The sequence below is a fragment of the Nannobrachium achirus genome, assembly GCF_963921795.1.
Source record: "Nannobrachium achirus genome assembly, chromosome: 23".
Classification (NCBI taxonomy): Eukaryota; Metazoa; Chordata; class Actinopteri; order Myctophiformes; family Myctophidae; genus Nannobrachium; species Nannobrachium achirus.
In genome coordinates, this window is record NC_137830.1 from 24,320,646 (window position 1) to 24,339,384 (window position 18,739).

An 18,739-nucleotide genomic window follows, 5' to 3' on the forward strand; every position below is an offset into this window, starting at 1 on the left:
TATCATCTTAACTTTAAAGCTTGAAATTGCAAATAATTCCAAAAACCTTTAAAATGCGATTTCGATCTAACAGTATCAATTAAACATCTTTTAACATTTGTAAAACATTAAAATTATGTGTCACGTGTTCGAGCCAGCCGAGCCGGAAGTGTCACAGACGTCAACATCCTGGCTGGCTGCAGCAGGACAGGTGTCATGGCTGAAAAGAGGATCATCTCTGATGTTCCTCTGCTGCTGCTGTTGATCAGCGTCAGTCTGTCCCACCTGCTGATCTGTCCCTTCACCAAGGTAGAGGAGAGCTTCAACCTCCAGGCCACCCACGATATCCTGCTGCACAGGGTACACTTTGAAAAGGTAGGACGAGACTTTTAGAGAGGACTTCATTCATTTGTTGTTGTGCTAAGCTAACGTGCTACACACAGACAGACAGACAGACAGACAGACAGACAGACAGACAGACAGACATGGTCAAGTTTGTTCTGTTTTGTATATAAAATGACATTTCATCATGTGACAGGACTCCTCCATATGCTTCAAAATACATTTAAAAAAATAAAATAATAGGCAATGCTCATATGTGTCAAGAACACATTATTAACATTTGTGGATTTAGTAATAGTAAAAAGACATAAGATAAAACAATGCATTACAATAAATACACATTTTAAAGTCTAACTGAACAAGACTGAAGACACTGTTGTAGCAAACCTTAGTTTATGTGCTAGATCCACAGAGTATGAGTCTGAGGACCACAATGACTAAAGATATCAGATAGCAAAGCGGATGTTGTCCAAGTGTTGTTGTCGATGTTGACTAGTAGGTGGCCAATATAGCTCAGTGGTTCTCAAACTTGGGGTCGGGACCCCAAGTGGGGTCCCCAAATTAAGGCTCTAACAGAGTCCAGGGTGAAGAGCTATTGACTTCACCGCGTTGTAGTTTTCTATCACAGAGGCTTTGTTATGTATTTTAGGTGTTAGCTAGAAAACTACACCGCGGTGAAGTGAATAGCTCTTCACCCTGGACTCTGATAGAGGCTTTAGTCCCCAAATTATTTTGTGGGGTTCCCAGATGATTAGCTTAATGTAAAAAAATAAATCTCACTCAACGGTAAACAAACCTACATAAGTGTATACATGGTATCTGCACATTTATAAAGTGACAGTTTAACAATATTTATCTGTGGAACCAAGTCACATTAAATGTAATACCTACATTTCCAAGTGCTTGTCAGGGTGGGGGTCCCCAGTTCAAATATGTTTATTTTTGGGGGTCACAGCCTAAAAAGGTTTGCGAACCCCTGCCATAGCTGAATGGGTTCGAGGGGCCGCCAGGGAACGCTCCCAGATTCAATAGGCTCTATGCACAGCAGCCATGTTGTAAATAAATTGGGCCCCTTCCTCACTTCCTTCACAGGTATTACCATGATACCGATTAAGGCTCTGTCCTGTTCTGGTTAAACAGAGTCAGGGTGCTGATATTGTACATGTTGGCTCACTGGAAACTCTCTGCTAACAAATGGCCCATTTGGTTAACTCTCAGAGTTATGGTGGTCCTTGAAAGTAAAATGTTTGATAACCCTGTGCTACACTAAATGGAACAGAACCTCCATTGGTATCATTTAGTAATACCTGTGAAGGAAGTATGGAAGGGGCCCAAATTTATTTACAATATGGCTGATGCGCATAGAGCCTATTCCGGGCCCTGTCAGTGTGTCGAGGTGTCCTTGAGCAAGACTCTTCTTAACCCATTAAGACCTGAGGCCGATTCTACGAATGCCTTCTAAATCAGTAGTTCTCCTTAGAGAGAGAGAGGGGCCTTTTCCACCGGCAAAGAACCGGTTCCGGTTCTTTCTCCCGCCTATGGGATGAACCAGAGGTGAGCTTTTCCACCGAGAACGGGAGTTGATTCCGAACCGTAAAAGTTCGTTCGGAACCGGAACCACAAAATCCTTGGTTTTTCCAGTGAACCACCATCTGAACTGGGGGACAATGGCTCTGGTTCACTCTGGTCGAAACGCAAGCCGGTTCTCAAGAACGAACCAAGGTTCCAAGAACGAACCAAGGTTCCCAAAAAGTTGAACCGGCACTGGTTCTGGAACCAAGGTTCTTTTGGTGGAAAAGGCCCCAGAGAGAGATGCAAACAGATGCTTTCCAGATGCTTTCCCGGTTTTAATCCCTAACTGGGGTTTAATAGGTCTAATTATTATTACTGGTGTGTTTGTCTTCAGTATGACCATCATGAGTTCCCTGGTGTTGTTCCACGGACCTTCCTGGGACCCCTGGTCCTGGCAGCGCTCTCCTCCCCCGCCGTGTGTCTGTCAGCCCTCCTGGACGTCCCCAAGTTCTACACTCAGCTGATCGGTATCTATCCATCTGATCCACGCCTTTCATACAGCACTGTTGTCACTGGATTACTCAGTGTACTGTGAAACCTCTTCTTAAATCCATGTTAATCTTTATGCCCGTAATTAAAGATTATTTTCTTGTCAATTATTTTCTTGATTAATCGATTAGTCATTTGGTCTATAAAATGTTAAGGACTTCCTCAGAGGTTTTGTTTTGTCCACGCCCGAAAGATTGTCAGTTTACTCCTGTCATAGCGGAGTGATATTTCTGTAAATATTTAAAATATATATAAAAAGAAAAAAATAATAATCTCTGAAACTGGAATCAGAGTTTGACTTTATTCTTGTTGCTCAAAGTAAGAATTGATTTTTAAAATAATTGATTAACGTAACCACATTAACACTGACTACTTAGGGTTATAGGCGAACATATACAACAATATAAATATTTATTTTAAATTGCTAGAAAAGGCAGATATAATGCGACGAGTTATGAACTTGTAGATTTTCTATTTTTGCTGTACAACACCACCGTGTGACAAAGTATGAAACAGTGCTTAATATTTTACAACTTCACCCTTTGTTAGCCTTCTGGTTGGTCCCTGACTGACCAACCAGCAAGCTCTATCTGCCTTGTCCTGCCCTGGTTCCGCCTTTTTTATGTTGAATTTGCTAAAACATAATTTTTGGAGAAATAAAAACAAAAAAGAAAACATGCTGAGTCACTATACTGCCACTGAGCAGCTCCATTTTACTGAAACCGAGTTTTAAATTAGAATTGAACACCCAGAATAACAAGCAACTGAATTAAAATGGTAGTGGATGGAGTGTCCCACCGAGTGTCCCACCAAGACACGGGCGGGACAATGGACGGGACTTGACAAAGGGTGAATTGATGAATCAATTAATTGTTGCAGTTCTAGTAATGTATCTTATTGTCTTTACACCCTGTGATACTTGAACGCAGCAAGAAGATAAAACATACACACACTGTTTCAAGCTCCAAAAACATACTTTATTAATTATTACTGGCGCCATGTTTCAACCTTTTAGGTCTTCATCAGGCACTATGCGCCAGTAATAAAGTATGTTTTTGGAGCTTCAAACCATGTGCAGATTTTTTTATCTTCTCGTTGATTCTTGCCTTGATGTCCAGCATCTGGCCTAAATAAATACAGACATAAGATGTGCACACAATCTCCTCTGTGATACTCGCATGCATTACCACAAATACACTCTGTGATAAACCTTGTAGTAACAATTATCTGCAACCTTCCGATGCACGAGACTGACCTGTTTCTGTGTCCTGTGCAGTGCGAGGCTGTCTGGGTGCATGCGTCATCGGAGCGCTGTGGCACATGCAGAGAGAGGTGCGGAAGCAGTTTGGTTCTCTGGTCGCTGGCTTGTTCTGTCTCACCTGCGCCTCCCAATTTCACCTCATGTTCTACAGCACCAGGACACTCCCCAATGTATTTGCACTGCCCATAGGTATGGTACATAGACTGAAGTAACCTATTGGGATTGTTTTGCTCACTCAATCAATACATTTTATTTATACAGTGCCAACTCACAACAAGCTGCCTCTAGACACTTAACATTTAGAGCAGGTTAAGACCATAGTCTTGTGACTAGACTAACAGAGACCCAACAATTCCCCCATGGGCAAGCACTTGGCAACAATGACAAATGGCAAGTTATAACTCTCCTATACCATAACATCTGACATGGATTTACTAGCCAAATGCTATGAAAATAGGTTACCGGTATGTCTCTCAGTGATGATGTCTGGTTGTTACCTGACAAACTTACCAGCCAGTCAAAATGTATTGACATTTGGCTAGTGTTAACTACCACAGAGTAGTTAGCAGCAATGTTGGAGACTGAATATGTTCAAAGAAATTCCTTCAAAGGCAGCTGATTTCCATGTCTATTTGATTTCAAGCTGCTCCTGAGTAAACAAGCCCTAAAGTATAAAACAAGCACGATGACTGCCTCTCCATTTATCTCCACAGTGCTCTTGGCTTTCACATCCTGGATGGCTCAGAAGAACGGCTCCTTCATCAGCCTCTCCGCGTTGGTCATCATCGTGTTCCGCTCTGAACTATGCATCTTCCTGGGTCTCATGTTGATGATTTCACTGCTGAGCAGGAGGCTGGTGCTGAGGGGGCTGTTTTCGTACGCCGTGCCGGCAGGGGTTTTGTGTCTAGGTGAGCAGCGAACACGTCAAAGTATGCACATGAAAATCGTTGATGACACCATGACACAAACACACGGTGCACTGACATTCTAATACAAATCCACTCTTCTCACTCACGATCACGTCCTGCAGCTCTGACTGTCACCGTGGACTCCTTCTTCTGGAGGAAGTGGCTGTGGCCCGAAGGCCAGGTTCTGTGGTACAACACCATCCTCAACAAAAGCTCCAACTGGGGAATATCCTTCTGTAGAAATGAACACATGCCTGCGCCATCACAATCCGTATGATGAGAAGTATTTAGGGTCTGTAACTCTCAAGACCTTGACTTTAGACTAATACAACTGTGTCCGCTCAGCCTCTGCTGAGGGTTTGTCTCTAGGTGTGCAGAGGAACATGTGATTATGCAAGTCACAGTACTTCTGCTGTTATGGATTAGCTTTTTTCAGATTATGTTCATTGTGTCCATCATTTCCTTTTTTTCTATACCTTATTTATGATCCACACTCATTCTATTGAGCTGGTTCGTCAGATATTTTCACGCACAACAATGCCACGCAACTAAGCGTAAGGCTTTATTCGTTGTAGATTAGAGTCAACTAAATCGTTTTGGCCAATTCATCAACATTCTTTGACTTTTCTGATGGCATCGGTAGTGGCAGTTATACAGCCAATGTGTCCTGATTCAGTGTAATAATCAAAAAACGATAATTTTGGTGCCAGAGCTGTCAGACTGCTAAAATAACCGATAAATTGGACGCAAAAATGTGTCTTACTCTAGTCGGTACAACCTTCCACCTGCTGCCATCCCCCAGCTCTCCTTGACTCTGGTCCGTCCAGTAAACCTCTCCCTTCCTGTGGTATTTCTACTCGGCGGTGCCGCGGGCCCTGGGCTGCACGCTGCTCCTGGTTCCCCTGGGGCTCCTGGACAGGAGGATGAGGGTCCTGCTGCTGCCCGCCGCAGGCTTCATCCTCCTCTACTCGCTGCTGCCCCACAAAGAGCTGCGTTTCATCATCTACACCTTCCCCGTGCTCAACCTGGTGGCCGCCCGCGGCTGCTCTTTCATGTAAGACCATGAATAAAGGGCGGTGTAGGTCAGAGGTCTTCAACAGGGGGTCCGGGACCCCTAAGGGGTCCTCAGAGATGCCAAAACGTTGTGTTTTTATTTTTACATTAACCACTTGAACCCTCGCATCCTTGTTGTGAGGGGGAACATTAGTTGAGAATAGCAGAGCTACAAGTAGATCAGCTATTTTCTGCGGTTTGGTGTTGTAGAGCGAAAAAAGAGCAGACCCCAATATACTTGGGGTGTGCTCGTTTTTCCCTCTACAACACCAATACTCTTTGCTGAAATTAGCCGAAAGGTCAAGTTTGCAAAGCACTGAAGGTTTAAGTTGTTAAATGTCTGAAAATACACATTTAACATGAATCTAATATGTAGTGGGGGTCTCTGCTTCATCTCTCTCTCAGCTAAGGGATCTTTAGCCTGAAAAACGTTGAAGACCCCTACCCTAGGTGGTTGTTTGCCACTTCAGATTAAAAACTACAGCAGATTAAAAACATGTCAGGCTGCATTAGGCTGATTAATTAGATTAGCTCCCTGCAGTTGTGTTGCTTTCTTCGCAGTGTACTGGCTAATCTAATTAATAATGGGTTTGTTAGATTTAGGTGTGTCTATGCCCCTATGGGCCACATCATCATGGCTCGTAATGGCAACATACCTCCCTAAGTCTACTATTCGCTCAAATCAGACTTGACAGGTTGATAGAGAAACCACAGTAAAGCTGGTTGCGCACTGCTGCGTTTTTTCGTTGCGAAATGCATTTCTCAGTGCAAGGAGAGAGGGAGATAGAGAGAGCAAGGGACACAGTGGTCCAAAAATAAATACGAAACGGGTGGCAGTGTGCAAACGTGATTGACATAACGTGAGGTTGATTTCTTAATTTACGTGCTCCGAAATTCGCTCCTATATTTGGCGGAAAAAACGCTGCAGTGTGCAACCAGCTTGACACTGATTTTTGTGAATAACAATGTTGAAAGAACAAAATATTTTGGATACTTCATATTGCCCAGCCGTTTATTTTATTGCGACCGTCAGGTCGCAGTTACTACCAAAACCTCCACCGGCTGTCTGTCAGTCTGTCCGTCACGTCACACTTTTCCCCAACTCATATCTCTGCCACCGTTGCCCCAATCCATGCCAAACTTTGCACACACAATACTTGCCTGCCAATCCTACACATTTTGCCCTAAAATCATGCTGCGACCTGACGGTCGCTTATCTCCCGATTAGGGAGTCTTACTGGTATATCATGATTACCCATAAACTGAATTGTGTATATATTACATTATGTACAGTTTGGGTTCCTGTGATACTATCAGACATCTCAGCCATGCTAAATTCAGTGTGTTTCAATATTGACATTGTTTATCACAAGCTGAAAAGAACACGTAAGCTTGTAGACTGCCTATTTTAACACATTGTAGGATGAACTGCACATCGTCAGGCTTCAGTTAAGTTGCAAACTGTTTCTCTGTGTGCCGTAGCCTGAACAACTACCAGAAGTCGTGGATGTATAAGTTGGGTTCTCTGGTGGTTGTGGGACAGCTGCTGACCAACGCGGCGTACTCTGGCATCTCTCTCTACGTCTCCCACCACAATTACCCAGGAGGCCGAGCGATGCAAGAGCTGCACAGGCTGGTGCCAGCCACAGAGGGTTGGTATCGCTTTCAGATCACTTTAAAATGTATTTGTCACTGCAGTGCTCGCTCCTCCACACCAATCAAGACTGAGACATTACATTTTTCATGGCAGACATATTGACATGGTATAGTTGGGTACACACAGGTTTTTACCAATGCAGGAGGCAACTGTACTATTTTCTGGCGTACTTCTAATTCTACTTATATGTTCTAATTGTGCTAAATCAGTGTCCTCAAGTTTGATTTTGAATATTGTATTAGTCACAATGAACAACATCAACACGGCAGAGGTACAGTTAGAACATCCTGCCCAACAGGAACATCCCGAATAAGGCCTTTTACGGTCTTGTTTGCGTCGGAAGTCCTTGGCACTCCATTTACAGACATAGATAGCAACAATAACAAAATAACATTCGTTGCATTTACAAAAAAAAAAACACTAATCTGTTCAGCGCAGGGGAAATGTGGGGGTGGGTGTAAGGTAAAGGGGGGGCTCACTTCTCGCCTGTCTTATGGGAGAAGTGATGACTATTGACTACCTTCGACTGTGGCCTCCTGAAAGGTGAATTTTCAGGGCCATTTTGAAGGAGGCCAGCGAGTTACATGTTTTATTGGAAATAGTCAAGGAATTCCACACTTGTACTTGTACCTTTTGATCACAGTGAGGATCTCAAAGTACTGGCAGTGACACTTGAATGTTTTATGTCCGGCAGTAGATTTAGTTCAAATCTTTGAGAGATCCAGGTTTTTTATGTGTTTGAGCTACATGTATCTCAAATATCTTTCCAGTCTACTGGGTTAATGTTTGTACAACGTCGACCTAGAAACAATTAAACCATTATATCACTTCACTAATTGCAGTAATACCATGCATGCAGTCCTTTTCTTGAATGAGAAATGTTTCTCAGATTGTAAGCTGACATTCAGGCAGTTCTCACAATGAACACTAGAGTGCGCCTTTGGACTATGTATGAGTTTCTTTTCTTCTGTCTGTGGGTCAGTCAGTCCGTCACACTTTTGCCCTGCTCATATCTCCACAACCGTTGCCCCATCCATGCCAAATTTTGCACACACACTCCTTGACTGCCAAACTACAACCTCCAAGGACCCCCGGAGCCCCAGGGACCCCCAGATGTAAAAAATGACCAAATGTGCTCACACGTCACACTTTTTCCCTGCTTATATCTCCGCACCCGTTGACCCGATCCATGCCAGATTTTACACACACACTCCTTGCCTGCCAAACTACAACCTCCAAGGACCCCCAGAGCCCCAGGGACCCCCAGGTCCCTGGGCGACCCCCAGATGTAAAAAATGACCAAATGTGCAAAAATGACCAAATGACCACCCCAACGGGGCTGCTCACGGGGAATTCCCGGGGACCACCGACTCCTGGTGCTCCAGAACGGATGCAAAAGTGGTGGCGCCCCCAGTGGAGGACCCCCTGCCACTGCAGCGCACATAAAATGCAGTAACTCGGGCTAGGAGCGTCCGGGAGAGCCGGGGCCGGTACCTATTCGTCCGGCAAGGCAACGCGGAGACCCCACCCCTCATTTCTCACATGGCCCTATCCTAGCGCCACCTTCAGGCCGATTTTTAAAACACATTTTTGGACACTGCTCCTACAGTTTTTGCCCTAAAATCACGAATATCACTACACAGCATGTCTACACTCATGTCATCAACATGGATCAGGAAGATTTTGGAAAAACACATTTTTGCCCTATTTGTGGAGATAAGCCACCTACGGTCGCTTATCTCCCGTTTAGGGAGTCTTACTGGTAAATTAATGTATTATTTGACATGTTTTGCACAATATTTTGTACGTATTACTATGAGCAAAACTTCCAGCCTTTTCAAGAATTTCACACATATTTGTCTGGAAAACAGCTATAATTCCATACAATTACAGCAGTGGTTCTCAAGGGGTCTGAGGACCCCAGGAGTCCTTAAGGAGGTTCCAGGGGGTCCCTAGCTACATGATTCATAGCTAGGAACCAAATGGACCCATACCGGTCCGGTATGTAACTCTGAAAGTGTACAAATGGAACCACATGGACCCTTACAGAGTTATGGGAGTCTGTGGCCTAATGGACACCAAACTGGGGGATCCTTGAAATGTAAGTTTGAGTACCACTGATTTACAGGCAGCCCACTGCCCATAATCATACTGATGCATAATGTGTTTTATCCCCTCAGATGTATTTGTCCACATCGATACCTACACTGCTGAAACGGGAGTGTCTCGCTTCTTGGAACAGAACAGGAACTGGAGGTGAGCGGAGGGTTCATCTGCCTTCTGGACACAGCCTGACCGATACCACGTTTCTGGGTCTGATGCCGGTCCAGATTCTGGAGAGACCTAATGTAGACCACAGATCGAGATCGCTGATGTTTTGACCCATTCGCTTGTCCAAAAGTGCAAAATCTTATAATGAATTTGAAAAACCTTTTTTACTCAAACAAGAAAATGAACTCATAATAACCTTTTGATGGATAAGTAATAAACACAAACTACACTTCCTATTCGATATACAAGTTTTAGATCTGCCATTTTTTAAAGAGGCTGTGCCATAGTTTTGTGTACTTTTTCTGGTTTTCATGTGTCTAGGATGTTGACAGTACTTCATTAGACCCCCTGGTATGGTTATGAGCAATTATGTATTCCCTTTGTATTTGGGCTTTCTTCCTGGAGGCTGACACCTTGTGGGTCAAAAGTGGCAATCCAAAACACAGATAAAATGACATCATATAATCACCCCCTCCCCTTTTACCCAACACTGTGGGTGTGGCTAACTTCAGCTGGGTCACCACCCACCATGACAACCAGGCATACCTAATGAACTGGTGGGTGCAATTCCTTTCAGTTAGTTTTTCATTGCTTATTTTAACTTTTTCTGGCTTTAGTTTTTAAATTTGTTTTAATTAACTGAAATAGCGATATATCTGGCCCTTTAACTGTAAAGGTCTACTTCCAAGGACTCAACCTTTTTTGTGTGTTGAAACACCCCCTACCCAGATACGACAAGCGAGAAGACCTAAGCCCCGGGCATCCAGACATGAAGACCTACACGCACCTTCTGATGGAGGCCAACGTCACCAAGATGGAGCTCCTGCGAGGCACGCACCAGCCCCTGGCCTTCGTTGAAGGTTACAGCAACATAGTGTTGAACACGCTGCAGTTCCCCCCCTTCACCGTGAGACTGGAGAACAAAGCCCTGCTGATGGAACGTAAGAAGCACCCCAGCCAAGAGGAGAAAGACTGAACACATCCTACAGCTGCTGCTGTTCAGCGTCTTTAATATCTGGTATTTTCCTCTTCCAGTTACCAAAAGTAACAGACCAAACGCTGATGTTGCTATGTAATGTCAGTGTTGTCAGAGGGCGGCGTGTTTGTGTTCTAAACAGTGCTTGCTCTATACTGTAAGTATGACCTTAGAGACGGTGGAACGCACAGATTAAACTGCACAGCCTCTGCCATGAGAAGCTGATGTGCAAATGACAGTGATTACCACCAACCCTTATAAGGGATACAGGACTAGCGGGCACCTAAATATTGTGGTCACCTCAGTGTTAAATTGGCTATTTCTTTCTATTTAACTTCATGGAAAATGGTCATGTAAAGTAGACATGATCTTAACATGCACGGTACATCATTATCAGACCTACATTTACCAATCAACTTATGTCACAGATTTTGTAGCAATTGTGGAAATAAATGCCAAATGTTCAAATCATGTATACCTTAACAATACTTCAGACCATTTTCCAAATTCTTTTTTTGTCATTTTGGATAGCCAATTTAACATTGAGGTTTAGGTGCCCACTGCCCACTCTTCCGGTTACCCTCATAACAACACCGAACCCTAGCTGCTTGCCAGGGTGGGGGGTCCCCAGTTCAAATATGATTATTTTGGGGGTCACAGCCTGAAAAGGTTGAGAACCACTGCATTAGGACACAGACTCCCTTTTGGTATGATTTGCATCTACACTGTAAACAGTGTTCATTTAAAGGCGGTGTGAGTTTTTGTTAAAAGGTTATAGCTGAATATTTTGCAACAGGGGTCTCCCTGTCTTTCCAACTCTTTGGTAAACAGAAGATTTCAGGTGGGTTACACAAAATGTCATCCAATCAGAAAAGAGACCAGCAAAAAGATAATTTATCAGCCTCAATTTGATGTGTTTCTGTTCCTTTTTTTGTCTTTATCGTGTGCGAGTTCTCTACTGATTGGATAAAATTAGTGTCCCGACTTCAAAAAATGTATTTCCTGTTTACTAAAAGCTGGAGAGACTGTTAATGGACAAAGCCTATACACCAATAGGTACAATAAAAAAATACAATCAACTACTGTATAACAATCAGTGAAGACACATTGTATCAACAAAGAAAAACATCACTTAATGTACACCCCCTTAAACTCAGGATTTACAAACCCGTAAAGGTACATTTGGTTCTTATTCACTAGGATTCTTTTAGCTGGGGAACCCCATTAAGGACCGGTGTTGAGAACCGGTTCTGAAAGATGAGTGTAAATCCAATGGAGTGACATAATGTTCCCGTAAAGTGGTTCTACTGGTTCCTTCATGTTTAAAGGAATGTGTGCTTTAAAAGGCCAATTATTCACTGCAATGTTATTACGCGTGCTTAGCCAGGGAGATAGATTTTTATTTATTAAACCATATAAAATGATTCTTCCGGGAACATGGCTGGCATTCACAAAACAATATAAACTTGCCACAAAGTTCGGAAATCTAACTTGAGTCGATTATATCTCCCCTTTAATAAACCCAAATGGTGTTGTGTGTTATATCATTTTTATCGTTGATTTGTCACCTTTACAACAAAGTACAGCTTGTAAGCATCGGGCATTGGAGGCATGAGCTACACAGCCAAACGTGTGGGTAGCGCCGACCAGAATTTTGCCAAAATGGCTTGCAATATACTGTTCTGCTGGCATTTACTCTCGTTTTGGGCTTCCCTGACACTGAGCTTAACATTAACAAAGTGTAAAAATGGCCAATATGTGTTGTTTTTTCTTTTCTTTATTACTTTGAGAGAGTGCAATCATTCAATGCCCCAAGTAACAAAGGTGAACACCAAAAGAACAGTATTGCAGGCCTGCCAGGCCCTTTTGACCATTTTTGGAGGGGCCCTACCCACACATTTGGCTGTGTTGCTCATTCCACGAATGCCAGATCCTTACAAGCTGTACCTCGTAAAGGTGACGAATCAACGATAACAATGATATCAAACACAATACCATTTGCCATAATTAAAGGGGGGATATAATGGACCGAATGTTGGCAAATTTTGGGTCGGCGCTACCCACACATTTGGCTGTGTAGCTCATGCCTCGAATGCCCGATGCTTACAAGCTGTACCTCGTAAAGGTCACAAATCAACAAAGAAAATGATATAAAACACAACACTATTTGGGTTTATTAAAGGGGAGATATAATCGACCAAAGTTAGATTTCTGAACTTTTTGTGGCAGGTTTATTTTTTTGTAGATTGTATAGATACCTTTTTGAAATTAGGGAGTATTTGGTTTTCATAGTATGCATTCATTACTGTTCAATAAAACATTGTTTCTATGATCTATTTGTGTTATTTACTGTATGGACAATAAAGAAACGTGTTACATAAAGGAAAACCTTTATTTACAAATGACCACAAAAGTTCCATGGTTCCAGTCTCAGAGCTAAAACATTTATCAAATTAGGTTCAGAAGTCATTTATATAAAAATGTACAGTACAATTTTTTTTACTCAACAATAAACCCATAATTTAATCCCTTGGAAATAAACTTAAAAATTGTGCTTAAGAGACAAATTGAACATTCCAAACAAACGGCTTAATCTGAAAATACAGCAATATTTTACACAACCTCAAAAACATCTCTGCCAGTAAAAAAAAAGGGGTGGGGGAAAAAAATCTATTTCTAACTGACGGTACCATGAACCACAATTTCACAATGTAAGCATTATTAAATAACATAAACTTAACATCTTTCAGTCACAGCATTTCTTTTTGGGCCATGTTTTCATCATTCAGAAAACAAACAGCATCAACTTTTTTTTTTTTAAATCATCAAAAGAAGAAAAAATACTCCTGAACTGATTTGCGCAACTTAAAAAATATATACAGCGTTTTGACCTGAAGTAGTATTGGATAAGGCACAAGGAGAGAGCAGACACACGAAAAAACAAAAGAAAATAACACATTTACAGCAAAACAATTAACCCCTACAGCTAGAGAAACCCTCCCTCCCTGATACACTTCTTTGTGAACCATTATCAGCTCCAAAGTGTTTTAACAGTAGTACACACTGAACTCCAAAAAAGCTCCAAGGTTTGCATTGAGAAAGAATACACACAATGGTGTATAATGTTTATCTATCGTAGTTTGTCCAATAGGAAAAAAAACAATTTCACAGCTATACAACTCATGCTAAATTTATACTCATCATATGACGTACATGAGTACCGCACTGAAAATAGTAGATCTATAAGGTTATAGATCTGATATTTTCGGCACGGGACGCGGTTGTACGACTTAAGGTCTTTACACACCGGGTGCGAGTAAAAAGTATCGGACAATGAATTGCTGATTGTTTTGCATCAAAACAATTCAATTAATTTAGTTTGATGCTTCATTCAATCAGGTTGATGCTTTTATTCGCAATGGTAAAACCTCGTTTCGGAAAAAAGAAAACGGATACATCAACTTATCAGAAAAATATTTGCGATCTGTGTGGATGTACTCACATCACACAAAAAATAAGAAACGGTTCAGATTAATGCCAATTTATCGTACAAAATAAACACTCTCTGGTGTGTACAGATCTTAAGTATAAATCAAGCTCCAGTCCTCAATAATGGGTTTGCAAATTAATGCTCCATGGCCCCTCACTCAGTACTGAAAATAAATCATGGGGAGGTTGACCTTGAGGAAAAGCAGGCCCTCCATGTTTTCGAGTAAAGGCCTGGGCTGATTCGGGGCACAGTTCATGCCGGCCGTGCTGAACAGAGTCTCCGGTTGGACGATGCTGGGAGGGCAGCCCATGTAGCGGGCAGCCACTTTGGCGAGTTCCGGCCACATGAACTTTTTCATGTTCCAATAGTCGAGGGGGTCACAGCTTTGATCCAGAATGTCTTCCTCCAGGTACTCCAGCACCGTCAGCTCGGAGGATTTTGGCTTGTCTTCCTGCTTTATCTTGTGTCGGATGTCGGCCATGAGGGACCAGAGGTTGTCCTTGTTTGAGTGGCCGCTGTTTGACGGGGCGGCGGTGACCTCGCCGCACCCGTTGGGCAACGGCGGCGGCAGGGGGGGCCTGGTTGGGACTGAGGTAGCTAGGGACAGATCCAGTTCACGGACAAGGTCCTGCTTGCACCGCTCGGCCTCCTCCTCCGTGAACAGTGAAGTCTTGTACCGCGGGTCCAGCATGGTGGCCCAGGTGTACCGCGGGTCATGCAGCGTGGAGGACATCCTGCTCACCAGCGCCTCCTTCAGAGACTTGAGCATGTTGTCTATGCCCACCGTCTCGTCGAACAGCAGGTCGATCTTCCTGTTGAGGATGTGGATGAGAGGTATGACCTGTCCCAGGCTGGCCGTGCGGGTGCTCATCTCCCTGCACGCCACCTCGAAGGGCTTCAGTGCGTTGCAGACAGACAGCATCACCTCCCACTGGTCGCAGCTGATCATTTCCCTGAAGTTGCATTCGATCGACATCTCGTCGATGGCTTTCTGCTGCTCCACCAGCCGCTCGAGCATGAAGAAGGATGTCCTCCACTTGGACGGCACGTCCTGGACCAGCTGGTTCTCGGGGAGCTGGTGGAGCAGCTGGAGCTCGGCGAGCTTCTCCTTGGCCCGCGCCGAGCGGTGCACGCGTTCGCAGATCTTCCGCGCGATGCTCAGCAGGTTCTGCACCATCCGCTGGCTCTTTATGGCTTCGCTCACAATGAGGTCTATGGTGTGTCCGAAACACTGCACGACGACATGCTCGCTGTCCTCCAGGGCCAGCCGGATGGCGTTGCTATCGGTGACCGTGAAGCCCTTCCGCAGGCCCGATGAGGCGACCCACGAGTCCCACAGGTACTCCAGCTGCTTCTGGATGCTCAGCATGTCATGGTCGCAGTCGATCTGCATGATGCTGAGCAGAGCCGAACAGTGGAAGTCCGACTCCTGGCCCTGATGTCTGGCGATCGACTCGTACGAGGCCCAGTGGGCGGTGAGGGTTAGGTATTCCCTTGTCTGGCTGCTGACCCAAACACTGGTCGTGAAGTGGACCATGCCTCCCTCGGCCTCCTTGAGATGTGTGAGGACAGCCTCCTTCACCCGTTCGTACATGTCCGGTATGGCAGTGCTGGTGAAATAAGAAGAGGGGGGCAGAGAATACTGAGGCTGGAGGTACTCTAGAAGTCTGTTCAGGCCCGTATTCTCCACCATGGCTGATGGCTGAAGATCCAGTGCAAGCATTTCTGCGATGAGTTTGGTAATTTTTTTGGCAACCGGGTGGTGTTCCTCAAACCTCTCGCTGTTCTCTTCGAACGCAGAGGTTTCCATGAGTTCTTGTTTGACGTGAACTTCAGCAGACGGCGCAACACCTGAGATACTATTGTTACTATTGTTACTTTCAAGAATATGTCCATGGAACCTCTGCATGTGCCTGAAGAGGCAGCTGGTGCCGAGGTTTGTAGTCTTTTTGCCTCGACTTATTGTGCGGCTACAGTGCAAACAGATCACCTTTGTGGGGTCAGTGGGGGAAATGGAAAAATGGTTCCACAGCTTTGATGTCTTTTTACTGAACACAGGCAACGGGTGTGGCTTTTTCTCACTGGCGGGGACGTCAGTTTCTTTGGCTGAAACCGCATCGGTTGCAGTGAGAGCAGTGTAGAGGTGAGGGGAGGGCTCCTTATCATCTGCGCTTTTTTGGTTTCTGAGGACGTCTGGGTGGCGCCTCATGAGGTGCCTCATAAGGCAGCTTGTTCCGAAGTCACCCCGCTTCCCCCGGCTGATGACACAGGGGCAGTAGCGACACAGTGCTTTGAGCTGATCAACCGGCGAGACGATGAAATGGTGCCACACTTCGGATTTCACCCGTTTCATGATTTTCTTGTTTTGCTGGAAAACAGAATGCTCCTGACTGAGGCTGGGGCCCTCTGATAGATCACATGGCGAGGAAGGCGTGTGATCATCCCCCTGAATGAGAAAGGAGAGATTGGGGGAGGAGTCCTGTCCTGAGAGGTTCAGGGCAGTGTCGGACAACTCTTTCACCTCCATGCTCTCCTCTATGCTCGGGGGCAGTTCATCCGATATGGATTCTGGTGAGGAAGAGGGGAGGGGGAACTCTTTTTTTATTTCCAGCAGAGAGTCTTGCAGCATTGAGCGGGAGAGGAGTGAGGGTGGGTTTGTGTAAGGTGGCGGAATGTGGTTGCCCTGTCCATTTTCCTCGATGACCACCTCCTTGTGGGCCCGCCACATGTGACGAATGAGACAGCTCGTACCCAGGTCTTTCCCGTTCTTACCCCGGCTGAATTCATTCATGCAGTGTATGCATACCGCTTTGGAGCTGTCAGCGGGCGATAGGTAGAAGTGTTTCCACACGGCGGATCTCCGACGTGAACTCGAACCTTTCGGAGTCCCAGGCAGGCGCTCAGGCCCCCCATCTGCTGCCTCTTCGCTGTTGATTTCATTGGAATGTGAGGTTGTGAGTGCGCCGCCGGGACTGTCGTCGACGTTTTCACACAGATCGAGATTTGGCTCGACTTTGGGTACCGTTTCTTTGGATGATGGGTCTGTGATTTCAGCTGCTGAGGTGGACGGCAAAGTGTTCTTTGAGGCAAGAGCGACGACACTGTTTGTGAGGTCTCCGTTTTTTGGTGAGCTTGGGCAGGGAGGTATTAGTGACAAAGGGGGGAGACCTGTCAAGTTGTGTGAGGAGGCGTCTCCCGCGTCCTGCAACAGCACAGTGGGGTGAGCCCGTCGCACATGCCTCATCAGACAGCTCGTGCTCAGGTCTTTCTCGTTCTTGCCGCGGCTGAACTCTTTCATGCAGTATAAACAGATTGCTTTGGTACTATCTCGGGGGGATATGCAGAAGTGGTTCCAGGCAGGGGACTTCTTCCTGGGGGTGGCGTGGCTCCTCATGGACGACAGCAGACTCTGCGTGACGGCATCCATGGCCACGTCGTACAGGGTGCTCGTGTATCCGCTCAGTAGGTTGCTGTAGTCGTCGCTGTCGCGGGTGACAAACGGGCCCAGGGAGCTTTCAAACGGCAACCTCTCAAGTGGCAGGCCTAACCGCTCGTCCTCCGGGGCTTCCGCCTCCATTCCGTTTGTCTCCAACTCCTCCTCCTCCTCCTCCTGTTTGATATGTACTGTTGCTTGGTTGCCATTTTCGGACTGTTCATTCTCCATGCTCATCTCCGTGTCAGTGTGTATGCTTTTGTTTGAAAGAGCCGGAGAAGCCGGATGTGCATCTTTTGCCTTTTCCGACTCCAACTGTCTGTCAACCTGAGAAGATAGATCGTGTGCTGCCCCCTCAATTGAAGGGCAGGTGTCGTTCACCAGTGTTACCGAGGGAGGGGGAGAGGAAGTCTCGCCTGCAGTGTCGTGAGGGGCAACAGTGTAGGACTTGAACACGTAGCCGTCCTGGCCGTCGATTTTCAGACACGTCCCTTTCGCTTCCCTCTTCTTGCTTTCTACGGAGCCACCGGGTTCAGTGACCATGTCCTCGCTCGCACGGGACACCTCTTCCTCGCTGTCCATGGTGGCAGCCTGAGGATTTCCTTCCGCAGGGTAATCAAGTTTGCTCTGTCAAACGTCGTCTGAGATCCGTCCAGGAGTAGTCATGGATGTTGCAGCTCTCAAGCGGCTGTCGTTGTCGTTGTTGTGCATACGTGGCTGTCCAGAACACAGGAAGCCCGTCTGTCCTTCTCCTCCATTTAGGATGAGAATGGTTCCTCCTCTCCTCACAGGACCTGCAGGGAAATCGACAGAGAGAGAGAGAGTTGAGAGAAGGGAGAGGGAGAAGGAGAGACGGGTTATAAACTCTGGAATCAATAGTAGAGCCTGCTCTTCGACAACCATGTTTGCAAACTCATGTCCCAAGGACATGCTCAAGCGTGTTGGCTGTAACTACAGAGCGTTAAGACTGTGGAGGAACTTCATGACACCCAAGTGAAGAAAGGCAGTCACCCTACATGACCCCCCCGCCTGAGAGTCACCACCTGCAAACAGGACCTGTTGTATATTCTGGAATATATACAACCATCAGTTAAACAAGCTAGTTTATTACTGTAGCATTGATGATTTTTCAAAGTAAACTAAATGTCTTAATCACTTGAGGTCCATTTACTTAAAGGGGTATACCACTCATTTTCAAAATTCAACTATGTAATTTATGATACCTTAGAGCTGTTGTGTGGAAATATGAAAAAGGCCTAGAACTGGAGAATTGATTGTTTGGGTCATGTGATCAGTCACATAAGGAAG

The 18,739-nt window shown here is 45.2% G+C and overlaps 2 protein-coding genes across 2 annotated transcripts; one reads left to right on the forward strand and one right to left on the reverse strand.

The window, feature by feature from the left end:
* Positions 1-195: 195 nt before the first annotated feature.
* On the forward strand, positions 196-12,832 carry alg12 (ALG12 alpha-1,6-mannosyltransferase; the record flags this gene model as incomplete). Its single annotated transcript, XM_080754078.1, has 9 exons — positions 196-354; positions 2,228-2,360; positions 3,659-3,832; positions 4,357-4,551; positions 4,674-4,776; positions 5,381-5,605; positions 7,087-7,256; positions 9,442-9,517; positions 10,262-12,832. The coding sequence occupies 9 exons, from the start codon at positions 196-198 to the stop codon at positions 10,506-10,508; spliced, it is 1,482 nt and encodes a 493-aa protein (XP_080610204.1). The 3' UTR covers positions 10,509-12,832.
* Positions 12,833-14,155: 1,323 nt separating this feature from the next.
* Positions 14,156-18,013, reverse strand: zbed4 (zinc finger, BED-type containing 4; the record flags this gene model as incomplete). Its single annotated transcript, XM_080754270.1, has 1 exon — positions 14,156-18,013. The coding sequence occupies one exon, from the start codon at positions 18,011-18,013 to the stop codon at positions 14,156-14,158; it is 3,858 nt and encodes a 1,285-aa protein (XP_080610396.1).
* Positions 18,014-18,739: the final 726 nt, after the last annotated feature.